Source organism: Trachemys scripta, chromosome 3, assembly GCF_013100865.1.
Source record: "Trachemys scripta elegans isolate TJP31775 chromosome 3, CAS_Tse_1.0, whole genome shotgun sequence".
Classification (NCBI taxonomy): Eukaryota; Metazoa; Chordata; order Testudines; family Emydidae; genus Trachemys; species Trachemys scripta.
Genome location: NC_048300.1, coordinates 195,681,399 through 195,701,883, shown reverse-complemented (window position 1 = coordinate 195,701,883; position 20,485 = coordinate 195,681,399). Strand labels below are relative to the sequence as shown.

General features: G+C 42.2%; 1 protein-coding gene across 3 annotated transcripts in view; it reads right to left on the bottom strand.

Moving 5' to 3' along the window:
• The window catches only part of KIF13B (kinesin family member 13B), a 187,619-nt gene that overhangs the window by 56,590 nt on the left and 110,544 nt on the right, over nt 1-20,485 (bottom strand). For all 3 annotated transcript variants that reach the window (XM_034766725.1, XM_034766728.1, XM_034766726.1), the window contains exons 16-25: nt 19,785-19,975; nt 18,801-19,008; nt 16,710-16,872; nt 15,889-16,035; nt 14,934-15,083; nt 14,088-14,216; nt 9,569-9,739; nt 5,873-6,030; nt 4,004-4,136; nt 2,618-2,764 (exon numbers count right to left, since the gene is read on the bottom strand). In XM_034766725.1, coding sequence (XP_034622616.1) covers nt 2,618-2,764; nt 4,004-4,136; nt 5,873-6,030; nt 9,569-9,739; nt 14,088-14,216; nt 14,934-15,083; nt 15,889-16,035; nt 16,710-16,872; nt 18,801-19,008; nt 19,785-19,975 — 1,597 coding nt within the window. The remainder of the gene's footprint in view (nt 1-2,617; nt 2,765-4,003; nt 4,137-5,872; nt 6,031-9,568; nt 9,740-14,087; nt 14,217-14,933; nt 15,084-15,888; nt 16,036-16,709; nt 16,873-18,800; nt 19,009-19,784; nt 19,976-20,485) is intronic.

Here is a 20,485-nt window from a genome sequence, read left to right as displayed (position 1 = left end):
AGGGGCATTAGGGTGATTTTAAAATGCAAAAGCAACATACATCTCTGCTCTCCTAAACCTAAAAATAAATAACTGAAGTTTTTGCTCCTTTAATTTTAAACTTTTCCGAAATCACATTAGCCATTATTTAAGTACAATCCCCATTGATACATTATAATTTCTTATGCCCATCGCTGTTGTATCCAACTGTCTTCCAAGTAAAATCAATTACCAAAAACAAAGCTCCTAGCAGACTTCATGGAGAGTCTGGCTTTTCTACCTTTTTGGGGTGTATAAACACTCTTCTTGAAAAGGGGTTATGTTTTTATTCATTTAGTAGGGGTTTTTTTAAATAAAGAGGAGGAAGAGGGTAAAGCAAAAGTGTGTGTTAGTATTGCAAGTCTCATTCTTCTTATGGTGGAAGTCCTTTTAATAGAATATCAGGGTTGGAAGGGACCTCAGGAGATCATCTAGTCCAACCCCCTGCTCAAAGCAGGACCAAGCCCCAACTAAATCATCCCAGCCAGGGCTTTGTCAAGCCCGGCCTTAAAAACCTCTAAGGAAGGAGATGCCACCACCTCCCTAGGTAACCCATTCCAGGGCTTCACCACCCTCCTAGTGAAAAAGTTTTTCCTTATATCCAACCTAAACCTCCCCCACTGCAACTTGAGACCATTACTCCTTGTTCTGTCATCTGCTACCACTGAGAACACTCTAGATCCATCCTCTTTGGAACCCCCTTTCAGGTAGTTGAAAGCAGCTATCAAATCCCCTCTCATTCTTCCCTTCTGCAGACTAAATAATCCCAGTTCCCTCAGCCTCTCCTCATAAGTCATGTGCTCCAGCCCCCTAATCATTTTTGTTGCCCTCCTCTGGACTCTCCAATATTTCCACATCCTTCTTGTAGTATGGGGCCCAAAACTGGACACAGCACTCCAGATGAGTCCTCACCAATGTCGAACAGAGGAAATGATCACGTTCCTTGATATGCTGGCAATGCTCCTACTTATACAGCCCAAAATGCTATTAGCCTTCTGGGCAATAAGGGCACACTGTCGACTCATATCCAACTTCTTGTCCACTGTAACCCCTAGGTCCTTTTCTGCAGAACTGCTGCCTAGCCATTCAGTCCCTAGTCTGTAGCAGTGCATGAGATTCTTCCGTCCTAAGTGCAGGACTCTGCACTTGTCCTTGTTGAACCTCATCAGTTTCTTTTGGCCCAATCCTCTTCATTTGTCTAGGTCCCTCTGTATCCTGTCCCTACCCTCCAGCGTATCTACCACTCCTCCCAGTTTAGTGTCATCTGCAAACTTGCTGAGGGTGCAATCCACGCCATCCTCCAGATCATTAATGAAGATATTGAACAAAACCGGCCCCAGGACCGACCCTTGGGGCACTCCGCTTGATACCAGCTGCTGTCAAGGCTGCTTCCCCACTCTGAACTTTAGGGTACAAATGTGGGGGCCTGCATGAAAACTTCTAAGCTTAACTACTAGCTTAGATCTGGTCCGCTGCCACCACTCCCAAATGTGCTAATTCCCTTCCCTGGGTAGCCTTGAGAGACTCTTCACCAATTCCCTGGTGAATACAGATCCAAACCCCTTGGATCTTAAAACAAGGAGAAATTAACCATCCCCCCTCCTACCTCCCAACAACTCCTGATGGATCAAGATCCAACCCCCTTGGATCTAAAACCAAGGAAAAATCAATCAGGTTCTTAAAAAGAAGGCTTTTAATTAAAGAAAAAGGTAAAAATCATCTCTGTAAAATCAGGAGGGAAAATAACTTTACAGGGTAATCAAACTTAAAGAGCCCAGAGGAATCCCCTCTAGCCTTAGGTTCAAAGTTACAGCAAACAGAGATAAACACTCTAGCAAAAAGGTACATTTACAAGTTGAGAAAACAAAGATAAAAACTAACACGCCTTGCCTGGCTGTTTACTTACAAGTTGGAAATATGAGAGACTTGTTCAGAAAGATTTGGAGAGTATGGATTGATGTCTGATCCCTCTTAGTCCCAAGAGCGAACAACCCCCAAAACAAATAGCACAAACAAAAGCCTTTTCCCCACCAAGATTTGAAAGTATCTTGTCCCCTTATTGGTCCTTTGGGTCAGATGTCAGCCAGGTTACCTGAGCTTCTTAACCCTTTACAGGTAAAAGGATTTTGGAGTCTCTGGCCAGGAGGGATTTTATAGTATTGTACACAGGAGGGCTGTTACCCTTCCCTTTATAGTTATGACAGCTGCCAACTAGACATGGAGGCATTGATCACTACCCGTTGAGCCCGACGATCTAGCCAGCTTTCTATCCACCTTATAGTCCATTCATTCAGCCCATATTTCTTTAACTTGCTGGCAAGAATACTGAGAAAAGGTTTTTTTGGTAGCATTTCCTAGAGAAAATCAGAATCTGGATTTACCCACTCATAGCTAAATATATTCACTGAAAGAGTATTGTCAAAATAGTGTTTAGAAGTCACTGTTTCACACAGAGTAGGGTAATTTACAGCCAGTGGAGTTGCTCTAGAAGCAAATTTGTCCCAAAAGAGCTTTCCAAAGCTTTCCAGGTGCATCTGCAAGCCTCTGAATTATCATTTTTTCTACCTGCTAAAGATCTTTTAATGAGACAGGATCTTACCTGATGAGTCTCATGAACTTTTTGTGACTTGACATGCCTTATTTGAACACAGCCAACTCCAACAGATAGTAGGGCTTCTTCCATTAGAGGCAAGGTCCCAGATTCCTGCACCGACTTCACTTCAGCCTGGATTCGCCGTGACTGCCCCTTCACAAGGGAACAATTTGAAGAACTAAAAGTCTTGAATGGTGAAAACTCAGTGACAGAGAGACCTCTACTGGTGGTGGCTTTATATATAGTCAATTTGAATCTGGTGATTGTTCACTACATAGAAAATAGTACTGCAAGCTCTCATGTGAGACATGACATTGGTTAGGTAGAACTACCACTCTGCTGCAAGGTCTAAATCCACAAGAAAGTGTGGGACATTCGGTGAGCCCACAATTTGCTTTTGATTAAAGCTTTTCAAAGGTTTAAGAAAAATACTCAAAAACACTGAAAATAGTATTTCCCCCCACATCTGTTTTGACTTTGTACACTTGAGGGGAGAGAATGTAATTTAGCAAATGTTACTGAAGCTGAAATGAACTTTTTGTGGGACTGGATTCCCTGATTGTAAACCCTCACCACTGATGTTGTCAGCACAGCTCTGGGAACAGTGTTTGCTAGCTGCTGACGCTGTACAGTCAGCAGAATAGGAAATCATAGTAGTTTGGGAGTTCAGGGAGGTACAGTGTGTATTTAACAAATATTAATTTTATAGAGTTCTCTGACCCGTGGACTATATTTTAAAATATTAAATGTGCAGGAACCAGAGAATGGGAGAGTAGCTGGCTAAGAGGATTAGTAGTAAGATAATGGGAACTTTAACATCGGGTTTTCGATCAAGTTCTGCCTGGGTTGATAGTAACTAAAAGTTGTTTTCTGATGGCTGTTCTACGTCCTGTGTGAGAGGAGTTGATTTGAGAATTTGGTCCAGTCCAGTTTCCAGGTATCCATAGCTTTAAAAATTATCCTGTCAACTGGTTCCTCAGTTGACAGTCTCAGCACAGTGGCCAAAACACGAAGTAGACAATTGAGAATGACCTATCCTCCAGCATCTGTGGTCTCCTCCAGGTAAGGGCTGAAACACACTGGCAGAGCAGTGTGGAGAAAGCTTCCGCTGCTGTTACCCACACTATGCCTGTTTGATGGGTAATAGAGGACCTCAATCTGCTAAGGGTCTCTAAATACCTACACAAAATATAGAAGGTATCAAATGCATTTCCCTCTAGACTGTAACTGCTTTAAAGCTGATTGAATACAGGGCCTAAGTTTGATGGTTCCTTTGTCATAAGCCCACTATTAAAACTCTATGAACCAGTACAACATACAAGATTCCCTGCTTCCTTCAGAATGTTAAAGCCAGTCTCTTTTCACAGATGACTCCTGCAGCTGCCATCTTACCTGTCTGAGCTGAAAGATGCCACCAGTGTTTACATCCTTGGCGGGAATCACCTCAACTGGACAGTACTCCCCATTCTCATTAAGTTCCAGAATCTGAATCCAGAGCTCCACTTTTCGGGTTACCTCACTCCATCTGGAAAACATACCAAATACCATTTCACAATTTACATTTTTTCCCCTTCTCTCTCGCTCTTTTTTTTTTTTTTTTTTAATTGCTGAGCCAAGCTACATGACTGCTCAGTATTTGCAAAGATCACAGGCAGGGGAAGGGGAGATACTTTTCAAGCGTCAGTTATGCCTGGAAAAGATTTTTAGTTACCCATTGCTACTTCTGAGCTAACAACTAGCGATGGCACTTTGGCCTAAAACTTTTGTAGACACAAGACCTCTTCATACTGGTTTCATATCAGAATGAGTGCCAATTAGACATCGAGGTCAAATTCTGTTCTCTCTTATACCCATCCAATCCCACTGACTTCAGTGCAGTTGAACCAGCATTACCGAGGCCAGAATTAAGGTTATTCTGGTTTCATGTGGCCCCCTATCCTGACTTTCTCCATCACTACCATCCTCTCTTCCTTCAAGTTTACCCTACAATGCACTTCTTCCACAAAGCCTACAAAAGTAGTCCTCCCTTCTTTGAAAACCCTTAACTGAAAAGAACAAACTTATTCTGCAAGATCCATGTGTGACACTGGCAGACCAGGTGCCAGCTCTTGCCACGGCTCTAGACCTCAGCCCAGCACTGACAAATTCGTTGCTGGAAACCATTTTGTTTCACCTGTGTGTTAGTAAAGATGGGTACTGGATTTATAACAATGTGTTTAGACCAATGGTTCTCAACTCGTGGGTCACTTGCGGCCCAATCAGCATACAGGTGACATCCCTCAGGGCCATACAGATAGTATATATAGTGTGGATGCAGCCCACATAACACACAGAGAGCAGCATACGTGGCCCACAGTGGTAAATAGGTTGAGAACCACTGGTTTAGACTTTATGAAGTGAAATGCTTGGAAATTGCAGCATACATTAATCTCACTTATAATTTCTTTATCACATGCTATAAGGTAATATTTAAGTTTTTGCTTTGTAACTAAAAAACGTTTGCTCTGAAACTGTGAACCTAGTTAGGAGGGATGGTCTCTTGTCCATCAAGAACATCTATCAAAACTAAATGGGCCAGCTTACAAAGACTTTGTTAATTGCCCCATTAAAAATCAAGAACAGGGCAATGTGCAAAAGGCCTCGTCCCATCAGCTTGAATTTTGGAAATAGGAAATTTTGTAACACGATTGTCAATTCTCCCTTCTCCTTATTTTTCCCCAGTGTTTGTTACCTTCCCATGTCATGTCTTAACTTACAGTCCTATTCTGTTGCCACTAAAGTCAATGGCAAAACCACAGTTGTCTCCAATGAAAGCGTGAGCAGGTCCTTAGATTGTAAACCCTTCCTGGCACGGACTGATCTCCAATACATCGGTACGTAACCAAAGAAATTCTCCCGTCCATTGATTTCAGAGTTACAGTTAAATCAGCCCCACTATCTTTTGTTTCTTTGCAAAGAACCATACACACATTTATGGTGTTGCCTAAATAATATGACATCATCCAGTCTTATTCTTCAGGTTTTTCTTCTTTTAATCAAAACTATAAACAATATGAATGAGCATTTATCAATAATTTTTACCTAGTGTAGTGGTTTTGCAATGAACACAGAGGGTTACAAAGACCCAAACATCAGATTCATTTTTACTTAACCCAGGATTTGACTGCTGGTCTCTAACCCACTCTACAATCCAGAAAAATATACCGTGCCTGGGAGGCTGGATTTTAAACTGTGTGGGAGGAGTTTGCTGCCTGCAGTTACCTGTCACGAAGGCTTCGGGTTTTGGCTTGAATTATGCCCAAATCCCACACGGCTGAGTTTTTGCGAGGATCACTTTGCTTGTGCCCGTACACTTCAATTGCCAAAGCCCCTTCGTAAAGATACTCCATGAAGTCTTCAGAAATATTTACAGAAAACTCCTATGTGGAAATGACAAAACTAGTTAAACATTAAAAAGAATAAGTTGTTAACTATTGTGATAATTGGACCTACAAATTTACCCTAATTGTGAGCTCAATTGTGAAAAGTGAGTGAAAGTTCACAAAACATCACAATAACCTTCAACAATAAATGCTGATGGGAAAAGGTACATAAGGGCAACAGAAACACGGCATTAGTCCAAACAAAAAGGCCTACTGATATAAATCAAGGACCATGCTAAGGTCCTGACTTGTAAGCAAGAAAAGCGTGCAACCAGAAGTCAACAGACCAAAACTGTTGTGTCAGAAATTAGGCCCAATTGGGGAACAATGAGAATGAGGGGATAGGCTGTTCCACCCATCAGTCCCTTTAGGGGCCTCAAAAAGAGGCTAGAAGGAAAAACTAGCTACTGTAATGCTGGCTGACTGGAAGAGAAGAGAAGAGAAGAGAAGAGAAGAGAAGAGAAGAGAAGAGAAGAGAAGAGAAGAGAAAGGAGCAAACTTCATCATCATAACTGCTGCCCACTCTGTTTCCTGGGTCCCAAGGGTTCAGAGTGACACCACTGTGCCTTCATCATCCTGATCCTGAGAGATGTCTTGACCAGTCTGGGCAGGGCTGGCTCCAGGGTTTTGGCCGCCCCAAGCAGCCAAAACAAAAACAAACAAACAAAAAGCTGTGATCGCAATCTGCGGCGGCAATTCGGCGGGAGGTCCTTCGCTCCCAGGCGGAGCGAGGGACCGTCCGCCAAATTGCTGCTGAATACCTTGACGTGCCGCCCCTCTCCGGAGCGGCTGCCCCAAGCACCTGCTTGAGAAGCTGGTGCCTGGAGCCGGCCCTGAGTCTGGGTCAGAGAGAGGGACCCAGATGACACTGCCATACCCGCCAGGTCCAGCTACATCCCAAACGCCACATGGGATATGAGATTTTGTCTCCTCCCTCTCTCCCACCCTGTATTCTTTTTCTTCTCTACCTTATTACTTCTCTTTCCTCTCTCTTTCTTTTTTTCTTCTGTCTAATAAGAGTCTGTCTTAGCCGGCCAAGACTGCATACTTTGCCGTAAGCCTGTTACCAGAAGCGCTGCTAAATGCAATGCCCTAAATAGCCCAGTGCTGATACATGATTGCCAGGTCTCAGAGTGGCTGATAAGATCGTGTGCTGTGCCTATGTTTTTCCAGCAGAGAGGTTGCAAGTGAGGAAGAAGTTGCATTTTCTATCTTTGCTGTTCTTTTCTTTCTCCTTGTGGGTGTCTGCTGTCTTGTTGCGTCTTTTAGGAAACAGGATTGGATTTTAACAGCAATGACATCTCAACTAACTTCTCTTTCCCCTGAAAAGGACAGTTACCAACTAAGAGACTTATCAAACGTGGTGGGGGTTATTTGAGAACTCTCTCCATCTAAAGGGACAGTGAACAAGAGATGTTAAGATGAAAGCCTTATTTAATCTTTAACATTGCAAATGCTTTAACCATTTTTCCTTTTTTCCCCCCCACTGTACCTTCAATAAAAGGTTAAAAGGATTTTTAATTATGTGTTTGCCAAGGTATTAAGTAGGCTGAGGTCTCTGAATACCAAACCCCAAAACTCGTTTAAAACTGTTTAGTGTTGGACAGTTACAGGGACATGTTCACACCTTTAACTCTTTGGGCCCCTAAATTCCTTCTAAATTAACAACCCCCCATTCTACACACACTTTTGGAGGGGACTCTAGATCAGACAAGCTGCATAATCCCATTCATCCAAGTCTATTATTTCATTGATGCTTTTTTGCATAAATCAAAGGCTTTTGACACTGGCATTGAAGGTTCTCCACTCAGAAGCACTAAGCTGATGTCTCCTGATTTCTGTACCTACTTCTACCTGCAAATTGCATTCAGTTTCTGCATATGGTAAAAATGAACACTTCTCTAGTGCTTTCCCTGGTCAAACTATTTGTATTACAGTAGCACCTAGGGAGGCACCTAGAACCTACAGAAGAGGTTGGAGCCTATTGTACTAGATGCTACACGTACATGTAGTAAAACAGTCCCTGACCCCAAGAGCTTAAAATCTAAATTAATAAAGACAAAGAAGGTGAGAGAAAGGAAGCGTTATTACCCCTATTTTTCAGATGCAGAAGTCAGGCAGAGAAATTATCTGACTTGCCCAGCGGTTTTCAACCCGCGGCCTGCATGCGGCCCAATTAGCACACAGCTGTGGCCCAGCTGTGCGCTAAAGGCTGCCAAGGCCTGTGCAGCAGGGTCAGGGTTGCTGGCCGGCCCCGCATGGCGAGGGTCCGGGGGTTGCCGGCTGGCCCTTCAGGGTCTGGGCTGCTGCCTGACTGCCCTACCTCATAGCCGGGTCCAGGGTCGGGGCTACCACCTGACCCCATGCCCAGGGCTCCGTTCCTGGCCCTACTCTGTGGAGGGGTCTCTGGACAGGAGGTGCTGGGCATAGGGGTCTGGGGCGGGGGACAGGGGGTTGGGAAGGCGCGCTGTGGTTCTCAACCTGCGGCCCAGGTAACACATTAATGTGGCCCACAATGGTAAATAGGTTGAGAACCACTTGCCCAAAGTGATGGGGGAGTCCGTGACAGAGCTGAGAATTGAACCCAAATCCCAGTCCAGTGCCATAAACCAAAAAAGCATCCTTCCTCAAAGCGCTTTACAAATGTTAACCAGTCCTCACAAAATCCTTCCATGTTACAGATATGGAAACTAAGAGAAGTTAAGTAACTTGCCCAGTGCCACAGTAAATCAGTGGAAGAGCCAGGATGGGAATTCAAGAGACTCTGCTCACAGGCCTGAACTGATTCCAGAAGGTAAACTCAAACACACAGACTTTCAGACATTAAGGCCAGAAGAGACCATCATAATCATCTAGTCTGACCTCTTGCACATCTCTCATACAGTCTCTTCTATTTTCCTTTATTAGTAGTTCATTTTATTGTTCTATGTGATGTTTTTGGTAAACGGTGCTTATAAAAACAGCTTGCAAGTGAAAGACTACAAATAAAGTGACTATATTAAGTCACTATAAATGACCATACAGTATAATCTCAGAGTTACGAACTAACCGATCTGTCACACACCTCATTTGGAACCATAAGTAGGCAATCAGGCAGCAGCAGAGAGGAAAAAAAAGCAAATACAGTCCAGTACTGTGTTAAAAGTAAAGTACTAAAAAAAATAAAGGGAAAGTCTAAAAAAAGATCTGACAAGGTAAAGAAACTGTTTTTGTGCTTGTTTCACTTAAATTACGATGGTAAAAAGCAGTATTTTTCTTCTGCATAATAAAGTTTCAAAGCATAATAAAGTTTCAAAGCTGTATTAAAGTCAATGTTCAGCTGTAACCTTTTGAAAGAACAACCCTAATGCTTTGTTCAGAATTCCGAACATTTCAGAGTTACAATCAACCTCCATTCCTGAGGTATTCGTAACTGGGAGGTTCTACTGTAATGATACTAAGTTTAGTAAAGAAACTGACTAGGCCAGTGGCAGACTAATTTAACTCTCTTGCTTTGCCTGTCTGCAAGTGTAATCCTAAATAAAACAAAAATTACATTGCAGTGATCGAAGACAACCATGCACTGTGGTTCCTTGCTGATGGGGGATAAAGAGGGGTCCACCTCAGGGGCAACCGTAACTGGCTCCAGTTGATCCCAGAAAGTGTATTTGCAGAACACAAAGTTGGAAAGATGCTGAGGCAAACCGGTAGCCTGAAGTATTTTAATCTAGAGGAAGGAAAAAGCAGAGAAAAGCATGTTTTAAATCAGTAAACAATTTTAACTGAAACAGTCAAGCATAACACAAAAGAAAGCCAGTTTGTTAAAAGACCATCTTCTTGCTCAACTGAGAGGCTAAAAATTATTAAACAGTTACTTTGACACAAAAGTCTTGACAAAAGACTTGTCTGCCTTGAAATATTTGCAGATAAAATGCTTTGGCTGAACCAGCTGGAAGTCACCACTAGGTGTCATTGAACAACTGACTTTTGGGAGTAAAAAAGAATGCTATGGGATTTCTGAAAACTTCCTTTGTTCTACAAACATCCTGTTAAAGTAATTCTTGTGCACCCCCAGTTCTAGCACCTATACCTACAAATAGGACAAGAATTACTTTAACAGGATGTTTGTAGAACAAAGGAAGTTTTCAGAAAACCCATAGCATTCTTTTGGCTTGAAATGGTTTCCATTATATACATGTTTTACAGTTTGGTTCAGTGGCTCTCAACAATACAAATTGTTCCAGCATAACTGCTTGTAGGATGCTAGGAACAGCATAAAGTGAAAAGCCATGCCCACCCAAGAACTCATATACTCATAGGACTGGAAGGGACCTTGAGAGGTCATCTAGTCCACTCCCCTGCACTCAAGGCAGGACTAAATATTATCTAGACCAGTGGTTCCCAAACTTTAACAATCCGCAAACCCCTTTCACTGAAATGTCAAGTCTCGTGAACCCCTTCCTAAAAATGAATATTTCCAGGGATTTTATAAAAGCAGTGATCTTGGAAATATAAAATTTGTTTTTATGACATGCTTATTACACACTATTATTATTTATCATTACAGTATTTTTATTACTGAATGAAAACGGCAACACTCTTCCAAGATCTCACTTTTGTAGCTTGTATCACTTTTGATTAAGTCTGTTACAAGACAAGGCTCCTATCAGAGGCACCAGTAGAAAAAAGGGGCAGGGGGCAAAGCCCCTGCGCACCCCGGGGCCTGGGGGGCACTCCCAGAAAAGTGAGGGGGCCCATGGGGGCTGCTGGAAAAAAAGGGGTGGGACCCACGGGGGCAGCATGTGACCTTCATCGCCCCCCTGTACTGGCGCTTCTGGCTCCTATGTTTCATCAAGGAGTATCAGATGTGAAACAGCATGAAGGTATTTAAGAAGCCAACTCAAAGAGTACTCAAAGAGTACCTTCTACGCAAGCATTCAGGTCTTGAGCAGTCCAGGCAAACAATGCACGTTACAACAAAGCTTAAACTTGTTCTTCATAATAATTTAAAAACAACACTGGCAGCCTATTTAATAATACAAACAGCAAAAAAATATCCACCTCCCTTTCTACTTCGTATAAGGAGTCTTGAAGTTTATCACACTGAGGAGATTTAGATATGCTTGCTTTGATCTGCTTAGCTCTTGGAAGTCCCCAAGGCTCTGGGCTGATAGCCCCATGTTGCCCGGAGTCCCTATGGACAATCCTGTCCACCATTAGGGAATTTTTTCCCGAGAATCCCCTGTGAACCCCAGTTTTGGAACCACTGATCTAGACCATCCCTGTCAGGTGTTTGTCTAACCTGCCCTTAAAAATCTCTAATGACAGATTCCACAACCTCCCCAGGCAATTTATTCCAGTGCTTAACTACTCTGACAGTTAGGAAGTTTTTCCTAGTGTCCAGCCTAAACCTGCTGCAATTTAAGACCATGCTTCTTGACCTATCATCAGAGGTTAAGAAGAACAATTTGCCCCCTTCCTCCTTGTAATAACCTTTTATGTACTTGAAAACTGTTATGATGTCCCCTCTCAGTCTTCTCTTCTCCAGCGGAAGAATTACTTCTTGTGCCTTGCTTACAACATGCTTGCTAATATATCCCAGAATGAGGTTTGTTTTGTTGCAATAGTGTTACACAGTTAACTCATATTTAGCTTGTGATCTACTATGAGCCCCAGATCCCTTTGTGCAGTACTCCTTCCTAGGCAGTCATTTCCTATTTTGTAGGTATGCACTGATTAGTCTTTCCTAAGTGGAGTACTTTGCATTTGTCCTTATTGAATTTCATCCTATTTACTTCAGACCATTTCTCCAGTTTGTCCAGATCATTTTGAATATTAATCCTATCCTCCAAAGCACTTGTAACCCCTCCCAGCTTGGTACTGCCCGCAAACTTTATAAGAGTACTCTCTATGCCATTATCTAAATCATTGATGAAGATATTGAACAAAACAGAACTGATCCCTGTGGGAGCTCACTCGTTATGCACTTCCAGCATGACTGTGAACCAGTGATAACTACTCTCTGGGAAGGGTTTTCCAACCAGTTTTGCACCCACCTTATAGTAGCCCCATCTAGGTTGTATTTTACTAGTTTATTTACAAAAAGGCCATGTGAGACAGTATCAAAAGCCTTACTAAAGTCAAGATATACCACATCTACAGCTTCTCCTCTATGCGCAAGACTTATTACCCTGTCAAAGAAAGCTATCAAGTTAATTTGATTGTTCTTGACAAATCCCTGTTGACTATTACTTATCACCTTATTATCCTCCAGGTATTTGCAAATTGATTGCTTAATTATTTGCTCCCTTATCTTTCTGGATACTGAAGTTAAGATGACTGGTCTGTAATTCCCTGGGTTGTCCTTATTCCCCTTTTTATAGATGGTCACTATATTTACCCTTTTCCAGTCCTCTGGAATCTCCCCATCTTCCATGACTTTTCAAAGATAATCGCTAATGGCTCAAATACCTCCCTCAGTCAGCTCCTTAAGTATTCTAAGATGTATTTCATCCCATCCTGGTGATTTGAAGATATCTAAATTGACTAAATCATTGTTAACTTTTTCTTTCCCTATTTTAGCCTCTGATCCTACCTCACTTTCACTGGCATTCACTATGTTAGATGTCCAACTGCTACTAACCTTCTTGGTGAAAACAAACAAAAATGTCATTTAACACTTCTGCCATTTCCATATTTTCTGTTATTTTTTTCCTTCTTCACTACCTAATGGGCCTACTCTGTCCTTGATCTTCCTCTTGCTTCTAATGTATTTGTAGAACGTTTTCTTGTTACCCTTTATGTCTCTAGGTAGTTTAGTCTCATTTTGTGCCTTAGCCTTTCTAATTTTGTCCCTACAAACTTGTGTTATTTGTTTATATTCATTCTTTGAAATTTGACCTAGTTTCTACTTTTTGTAGGGTTCCTTTTTTAGTTTCAGATCATTGAAGATCTCCTGGTTGAGCCAGGGTGGTCTCTTGCCATACTTTCTTTTTTTCCTACGCAGTGGGATAGTTTGCTCTTGTGCCTTTAATAATGTCTCTCTGAAAAACTGCCATCTCTCTTGAACTGTTTTGCATGTTTTACCAAGGCGCAGCGGAACCTTAACTTCAAATTCATATTCAGTTCTAAATGTACAATCCATTATTTTAAAACAGGTTGTAATATTTTGCGAAGTAAGTTTCCCTTTTTACTAGTAGAACTAAGTTCAACTGAATTAGGATTTTCTAGATAATTATAGCTTCCTAATTTCTGGATCATGTAATTTGCGTGTATCATGACATGCTAGTGGCGACCCGTGCCTTCCATTTGCATGCAGACACCATTTAGAGCTGTTGCACACTTAGCTCCCTCTTCTGGGCATCCACCATGCTTTCCCTCCCATCCCACCTCGACCATGCACAAGAGAACAGGTTCCCCCCCACACACTTCCCATATATACATGTGAGAGACCAGGGTTATTTGACTCAAAATCTATTTTTTAGTTGAATATAAGAATAAGACTACACATTTGGTTTTATTAGGGCCCCATATAAGGCTGATAAAAATGTTCGAGGGCAAATCTTAGTTTTTTTGTTTTAATTTTTAATAAATGCCACAGGGACCAGAAAAATGCCATTATGGGACCAAAGGATCACAAGATTCAGACTTCTTGCATTATTTCCACCATTCAGAAAATGAAATTCTTTGAGAGGAGACATGACAGAGATATTTCAGGGCCAATTTTGAACCCCAGGGCATTAAGCAAGCTCATGAAAAATACAACCAGCGTAGTAGACTGCACACATCACTGAGCATTCATAGCTATTTGTTTTCTTTAAATCTTGAAACACCAAGATTCTTTCAAACAGGCTTTATAAACTGAACAATTCACATGGTAGGATAACGATAGTATAACTGAACATAGGTGGTAAACAAAAGAATATACAGTGTAATTTATCATCAACATGGAAGCTAATGCATCACAAACATTTAATCACGTTTTTTACCCTTGGGTAGTAAGTAACAGAAAGGAAGAAGTTGGCTCAATATTGAGGATGTGACAATAGCTTTTATTGAATGCATTTAGAACTCACCATGCAAACTAGTTTGTTCTCCTGTATGTCGTTCTCTCTTGAACAGTCTGCGCTATCATCACCTCCTACGATTCTCTCCCCAATCGCTCCACTCACTCGTACCACTTCAACATGAAGACGACCTGACACCTAATGAAAAAAGGTGGGTGGGAAAGATTATCAGGTGCCACCAGACAATGGTTTCTAACCTTTTCAGGTAGCTATGCCAGTGCACTGCTATGTTATGAGCATACCTAATCTGTCATCATGGGACCTCTTCCTCCCTCCTCCACTTCCCTTCTACTGTTTTGTCCCATTCACTTATCTTCATAGATTATTAGGGTTTGGAAGGGACCTCAGGAGATCATCTAGTCCAACCCCCTGCTCAAAGCACGATCAATCCCCAACTAAATCCCCAAATGGCCCCCTCAAGGATTGAACTCACAACCCTGGGTTTAGCAGGCCAACGCTCAAACCACTGAGCTATCCCTCCCCCCTACTTGTTTTAGATCGCAAGCTCTTTGGGGAAAGGACAGTCTTCCTATGAGCTTGTACAGAACCTACCACAGTGGAGCCTCAATCCCAATTGGGACCTCTGAGCATTACCATTAGCAAGGCATTACTTTGACTGTACCCAATTGCCTCCCATTCATTTATGACTGCTCTACCTGGATCTGGAGCTGCCCAAGTAACACACAGGTGCATCATTAAGATACCAGAGGGAGAAGGTAAAGGACTAGCCACTCGATCCTGAAATATCATTAGAAGCATGTGCCAGTGGCTGGGGATCACCTTTCGTACAATACTGAAAAGCCCTAATGACTTCCATTAAACAGCTCAAAAGTATGATGTATAGGAATGACAAACCTCTCCCTTCTGATTGATGATAGGGACAGCATATTGCAGCTTCACATCATAAGACAGGGACTCAAGAAAAACATTGGCCACTCCGATGAGACTATGGTTTTCTTGTTCATCATAGAATGGATCAGCTCGCTTGAAGTAAGACCTGGTTAACTTGAATCAAATTCAAAATTATGTAAAAACTAAGTTTATAATAGAATGTCATTTGCACAGCACGGATGAACTGGTGAGGTTTCACAGGCTTTTGTTCTCTTCCTCTAGAGTGTCTGACATAGGCAAGAGATGAAAATTGATCAGAGTGATCCGAACAACCATGGTAACTGTCAGGGCAAGTCTACAGTACAAATCTGCAGCTGTGTTGCTGTACCACTTCTGCTGACGACACTCTAAGGGCGAGAGCTCTCCCATAGCTTATTAATTTCACCTCCACGAAAGGCGGTAGCTATGTGCCCACCGACATAGTGCTGTCTACACCGGCGCATAGGGTTGGTTTAACTCTCTCATTCAGGGATGTGGATTAGTCACACCTCTGAGCAATGTAGTTATATCAAAGTAATTTTGTAGTGTAGACTACAGTAAGATAAATTTGGGGCCTATCTGCAGACAGGTTATATTAACCATTTTAAATTCACACCATTCAAAAGTTGACCAGGAGCACAATTCTTGTTCTCTTGACTTAGCTTCTCTCCTTGTAATCCTATTCCTTCTAGGATCCACTGTCAAACCACAAGTGGAAAGAAATATGAAAGTGATCAGATACAGCAGGTCAATGAAATATTAAAGAACCTTCGGAGTCTCTGTTCAATATTAGAAATAAGCAAGGTTTCAAGATAACTGGCATCTTTTTGCCAACCCTCCCCTCACCCAATAGTTTCCCATCCTATTTTTTTTAAAACATAACAGGCACTTAATTTTATCACCACATTACTGGTTTCTCCTCTTCCCCATTCTTACTTACTGGGTCATCCTTCTCACACCCCAGCCACTCTTGATAAAGTTCTCTCATATCTATCAGCCGGTTTTCCAATTTCTCCAGTGACCAGATCTGTTTGCCTTTCGCTTTCCTTCTCACCTGAATAGCAGGCTCACTGAGAACTGCACCTCGCTGCAGAAACAAAACCATTAGAGAAGGCGGCCTGAGTAAGGAATCCATGTCATGACAACTGGCACAAAGTTAAACAGAAAGTAACTTTTTGATTAAAAAAACCCTCTTGTTTAAGCAGCCAAATTTGGAATAGTAGAATCCAAGTCCAACTGTCAACATAGCATTGCCATGTCCTATTAAACTGTCACATTTTATCCCAGTGACAATGGCAGAGATCTTCATAGATCCCTTCCTTTACAAAAGCGTTGCAAGGATGAATATTTAAGCATTTCATAAAGAGCCTCAAATAAAAGAGGCTCTAAATTCAAAGTAAGATTATTTCCACCTACAGTGTCCAAACTCATGCAGTTGCTTAATCATTTCCTTCCTTTTATTTATTTCCTTATAACTTTTTATTAAGGCAAAATTACAATAAAATGTTTAACATAGAATTATAAAAATGTAGGGTTGAAAGGTCCCTTGAGAAGTCATTAAGTCCCGCCCCCTGTACCGAGGCAGGACCAAGCAAACCTACACCATCCCTAATAGGTGTTCTAACCCAGAGGTTCTCAAAATGAGTGTGAACATGTTGGCAAATTATCTAGATCACTAGAGCCATTGGATCACAATGTGAAGTGCTCCACGAGGCAACCCTTTATTGAACAATGATTAAGCTCAGTGAGCTGCTGCCTCACCTTTCTGTTAGCATTAAGGCTTGAAGCTGGGATCTGCAGAGTGACCTTATACTCCGTGCTCTTGTCCAATTCCTCTGAGATGAAACTGGCTTCTCTCACATACAAATTAGCTTTAACAATTTGCTCTCTCAGCTTCCTCAGGCTGTGGTTCAACATTTCTTCTCTTTTAAAGGGGGAAAAAAAAAAAAAGAAAAGAGGACAACCAATAAATTGTTTTATTTAGTGAGGAAACTTAACTAGATTTGCAGTAGAACACAAAAAGAACAGGAGTACTTGTGGCACCTTAGAGAGAACACAAAGGACCATTGGGCTGATCACTACCATGTAGGTAGGGTATTCATAGGAATCAATATCGAAAGAAACTGATTTTAAAATAGAAAGATTAGTTAAACACTAACTTGGTCCCTTTGAAAAAAAAAAGATATTTGAAATTTATATGAATTTAGTGAATACAAAAGTTGCCTGGCTCCCAAGTCTAGAGACCCAAAGGCCTCTCCCTGTATCCATAGAACAGGCAGCATCTGTGTGAGCTATTCACACCTTTCCCACCCCAGAAGTGGAAAAACTGTGTTAAGATGAAAGGATAATTCAGTCTCCACGATCCAGTCAATATTTGTTCTCTGAGAAGAGTGCAACAAATTAGTGCCTACTGTGATACAGAAAACGCTTCACAGGGATATATGCTGACACCAAAGTCCTTCTACACAAGCCACCAAAATATTATGAGATGGTCACAACTGATCTGGGCTGGATTTGAACCTGTGACCTAGAGATGAAATGCTCCATCCTTCATTACAATACTTATTTTTTCAAAAAATGATATTTCTTTGGCAGTTTAAGTTAACAGTGGATTATTGGTTTTTTGGATTGTGCCTGTGTGTGTGTGTGTTTTAATTAGTACTACATTCAGTGTCTTCTGCCTCACCCTCTGCTTTAGGCAAAGCACTTCTTTCACCATAAGGCTGCTGTTACTGTCAGAAACATGGCCAGTGATTCTGTTATGACAGGAGGCAGAAACCCTGAGCACCTTCTCTGGAATTTTCTAGGAAGGGGCACAAGGATCCCTCTCATGGACCTAAAATGAATTACTAGAGCCAGCGACCAACTCTTGTAGGGACTGTGGGACAATCCTCCCTTCATCTAGTGCTATTCCACTCTCTATCCTAGGACTGCTCAGGTCAGATAGATTAACATGAGTGGAAGAAATGCAGTGGCTGTAAAGGTAGGTTTGCAGCCTCTGAAAGGAGTTGCTTTCGGGGTGGAGGATCTTGGGATAACTGTTGCTATAGCAGGGATGGTCAAACCATGGCTCGCGAGCTGCATACGACTCTTTTACAGTTAAAGTGAAGCTCGCAGAGTTCCCCATGCTCCCCCCAATCTCCACCTACCAGACTGTGGGGGAGGAGCTCAGGGATTCTGCAAGAGCTCGGGACTTCAACCCCACAGGAAGTGTCTGTCGGGGCTCGGGGCTTCAGCTGTGAAGCCCCAAGCCCAGGCAGGCACCTTCAGCAGAGCAGAAGCCCTGATATCCCCCTCCCCCAAGGGGCAGAAGCCTCTAGCCCCACCACCCCACTGCAGGGTTGAAGCCCTGAGCCCCAGCTGGCATGACCCAGAACTCAAGCCCCAGCCCCAGCAGGTGTAGCCGGCTCTCAAATTTCTGAAGATTATCCTATGCAGCTCGGAGGGTCAATAAGTTTGGCCAACCCTGTGCTATAGTTTAGAGAGGAGTCCATAAACTTCCCCCAATCTCCTATTCTTCACTTAAAATTAAAATGGATGAGCCATTTGAGAATACACTGTAGATAGCATTCCCGCATAACTAGATAAGGTGACAAAATAGTTCTTTTCCACCTTTATTTTCGAGAACTTATTGGAACAAAATGCGTGGTCTGATAATCCTTACACTGACATTTCCTCTTGGCTGATGGTATCCCCACAACATTGTTGTTTCTCTGCAGGGCTCTTCTTGGGAGCCAAGGACACGTGTTGTAGTCAAATGCATCTGAAATCTATAAGAGACTTCACTGGCATTAGAGGACCTCAAGCCTGACCACCACTGCTTAAGAAATGCTGCATGTTCTCATCACCCACCTCTCTTCTGCCCACTGGCGCAAGCGCTGCTGAGCGCTGGGCGAGTGAGAGAACTTGTCCATGCTGCGGAAGTGTTGTTTCTCTGGAGACAGACGCCTTCGCAACTGCTCTAGTTCGTGCTCATACATTAATCTCTGCCGCTCCAGTGCGGATTGCTTCTCCTCTTCGTACTGCTGTTCCACGCTCTGCAAGATTGACTGCATCGGGTCTAAACGGGTGTGGAAAATAAAGAAGCTAGTAGTGACGTGTTTGGACACTCACGGTGTGCAGAGCTATTAGAGGGAAGCAGTGATCCAGTGAACAGGGCACAGAGTTTGGGACTAAGGGGACCTGGATTGTATTCCTGGCTCTGCCATGAATTTATTACATGATTTTGAACAAGTTACCACTTTTCTATGGCTCATTCCTCATCTATAAAATAAGGATACTGCTAGTTTTCCGCCTTTGTAAAGCTCTAAGATCAATGGATGAAGAGTACTCTAAAGATTAACAATAACTAAAAGAGTTGGACTATTATATTTTGTCAAAGTATAATAAACCAAGTGTTTTGTTCTATGGTTTAGCATTAGAAATCAGAGAGGGATAGGTAGGTGACCTAATGGAAGTTGGAGATGGACAAGGTCAGGTTGAATCAATTCCCCTCACCTTTGCAAAATGGGACACCTTTGGCAGCTATATAAGGCTACTGAAACCAAAAAACTTGACTTCAAAGTCAATTGCAGGATCAGAGAGTACACAGCTCTGCTCAAATACCTCAATGCTAGACCATGATACCCCCGATGTTCTAGTTCTGGGTCTTGCCTGAACAGAAACTCTGAATTCTAACAAGTTTTGTAGTTTTTTTTCCCTTCAAGGGCAAAGTGACTAAGAGAAGAAAGTGTATTCAGTAGGAAACTATAAAGGAAAATGATTCCTGGGTTACAAGGGACTCAGGATGTAATCCTATTCCCTGCTTGTATTCTTAATAGATCTGCTGCCTCTTACCATTGCCACTGAGTGCCTTCATGATAACTTCCATTTGGGCATATTCATAGCTGAAGTTCATTTCACTGGACACTTCACTGGAATTGTCTCCATCTATATCTAGCTGCTCGACACTGTTGCTGCACCCCAGAGAGTTTTCTTGCTCTTCATCCTCATGCTCTAATTTCTTTTTCTTTTTTGGCAAATTCAATCTTTAAAAAAAGAAAGGGGGAAAAAAGCAATGTCTAACAAACAAACCATTTGTATCCCCTGCCTCTGTAATAAAACTGTTGCTTTTAGAAGATTCTTAAAACAAAGGCGAGTCCCCACAAGCCACAGATTTTCCTTTTAAAATATTGTGTGGATGAAAATGGTGCCTTCCGTAGTAGAGTCAAAATAAAGGTTCCAAAGCACCCTAACCGGGACCACTACATCACACTGGAAGTGCAACAGCCCTTCTCTCCTCTCCTTCAGATACAGCCATTTATACCAGATGGACACCTAGAGATTCTAAAGCCAGAAGCAACCATTGTGATCATCCAGGTTGACCTCCTGTATAACACAGACCAGAGAATCTACCCAAAATAAATCCGGGAGTGTATCTTTTAAAAAAACATCCATGGTACACCTTTCTCTGCTAGATTGATGAGCCCATTATTAAATATTTGTTCCCTATGTAAATACTTAAAGGCCTGGTCTACAGTGGGGGGTGGTGATCGATC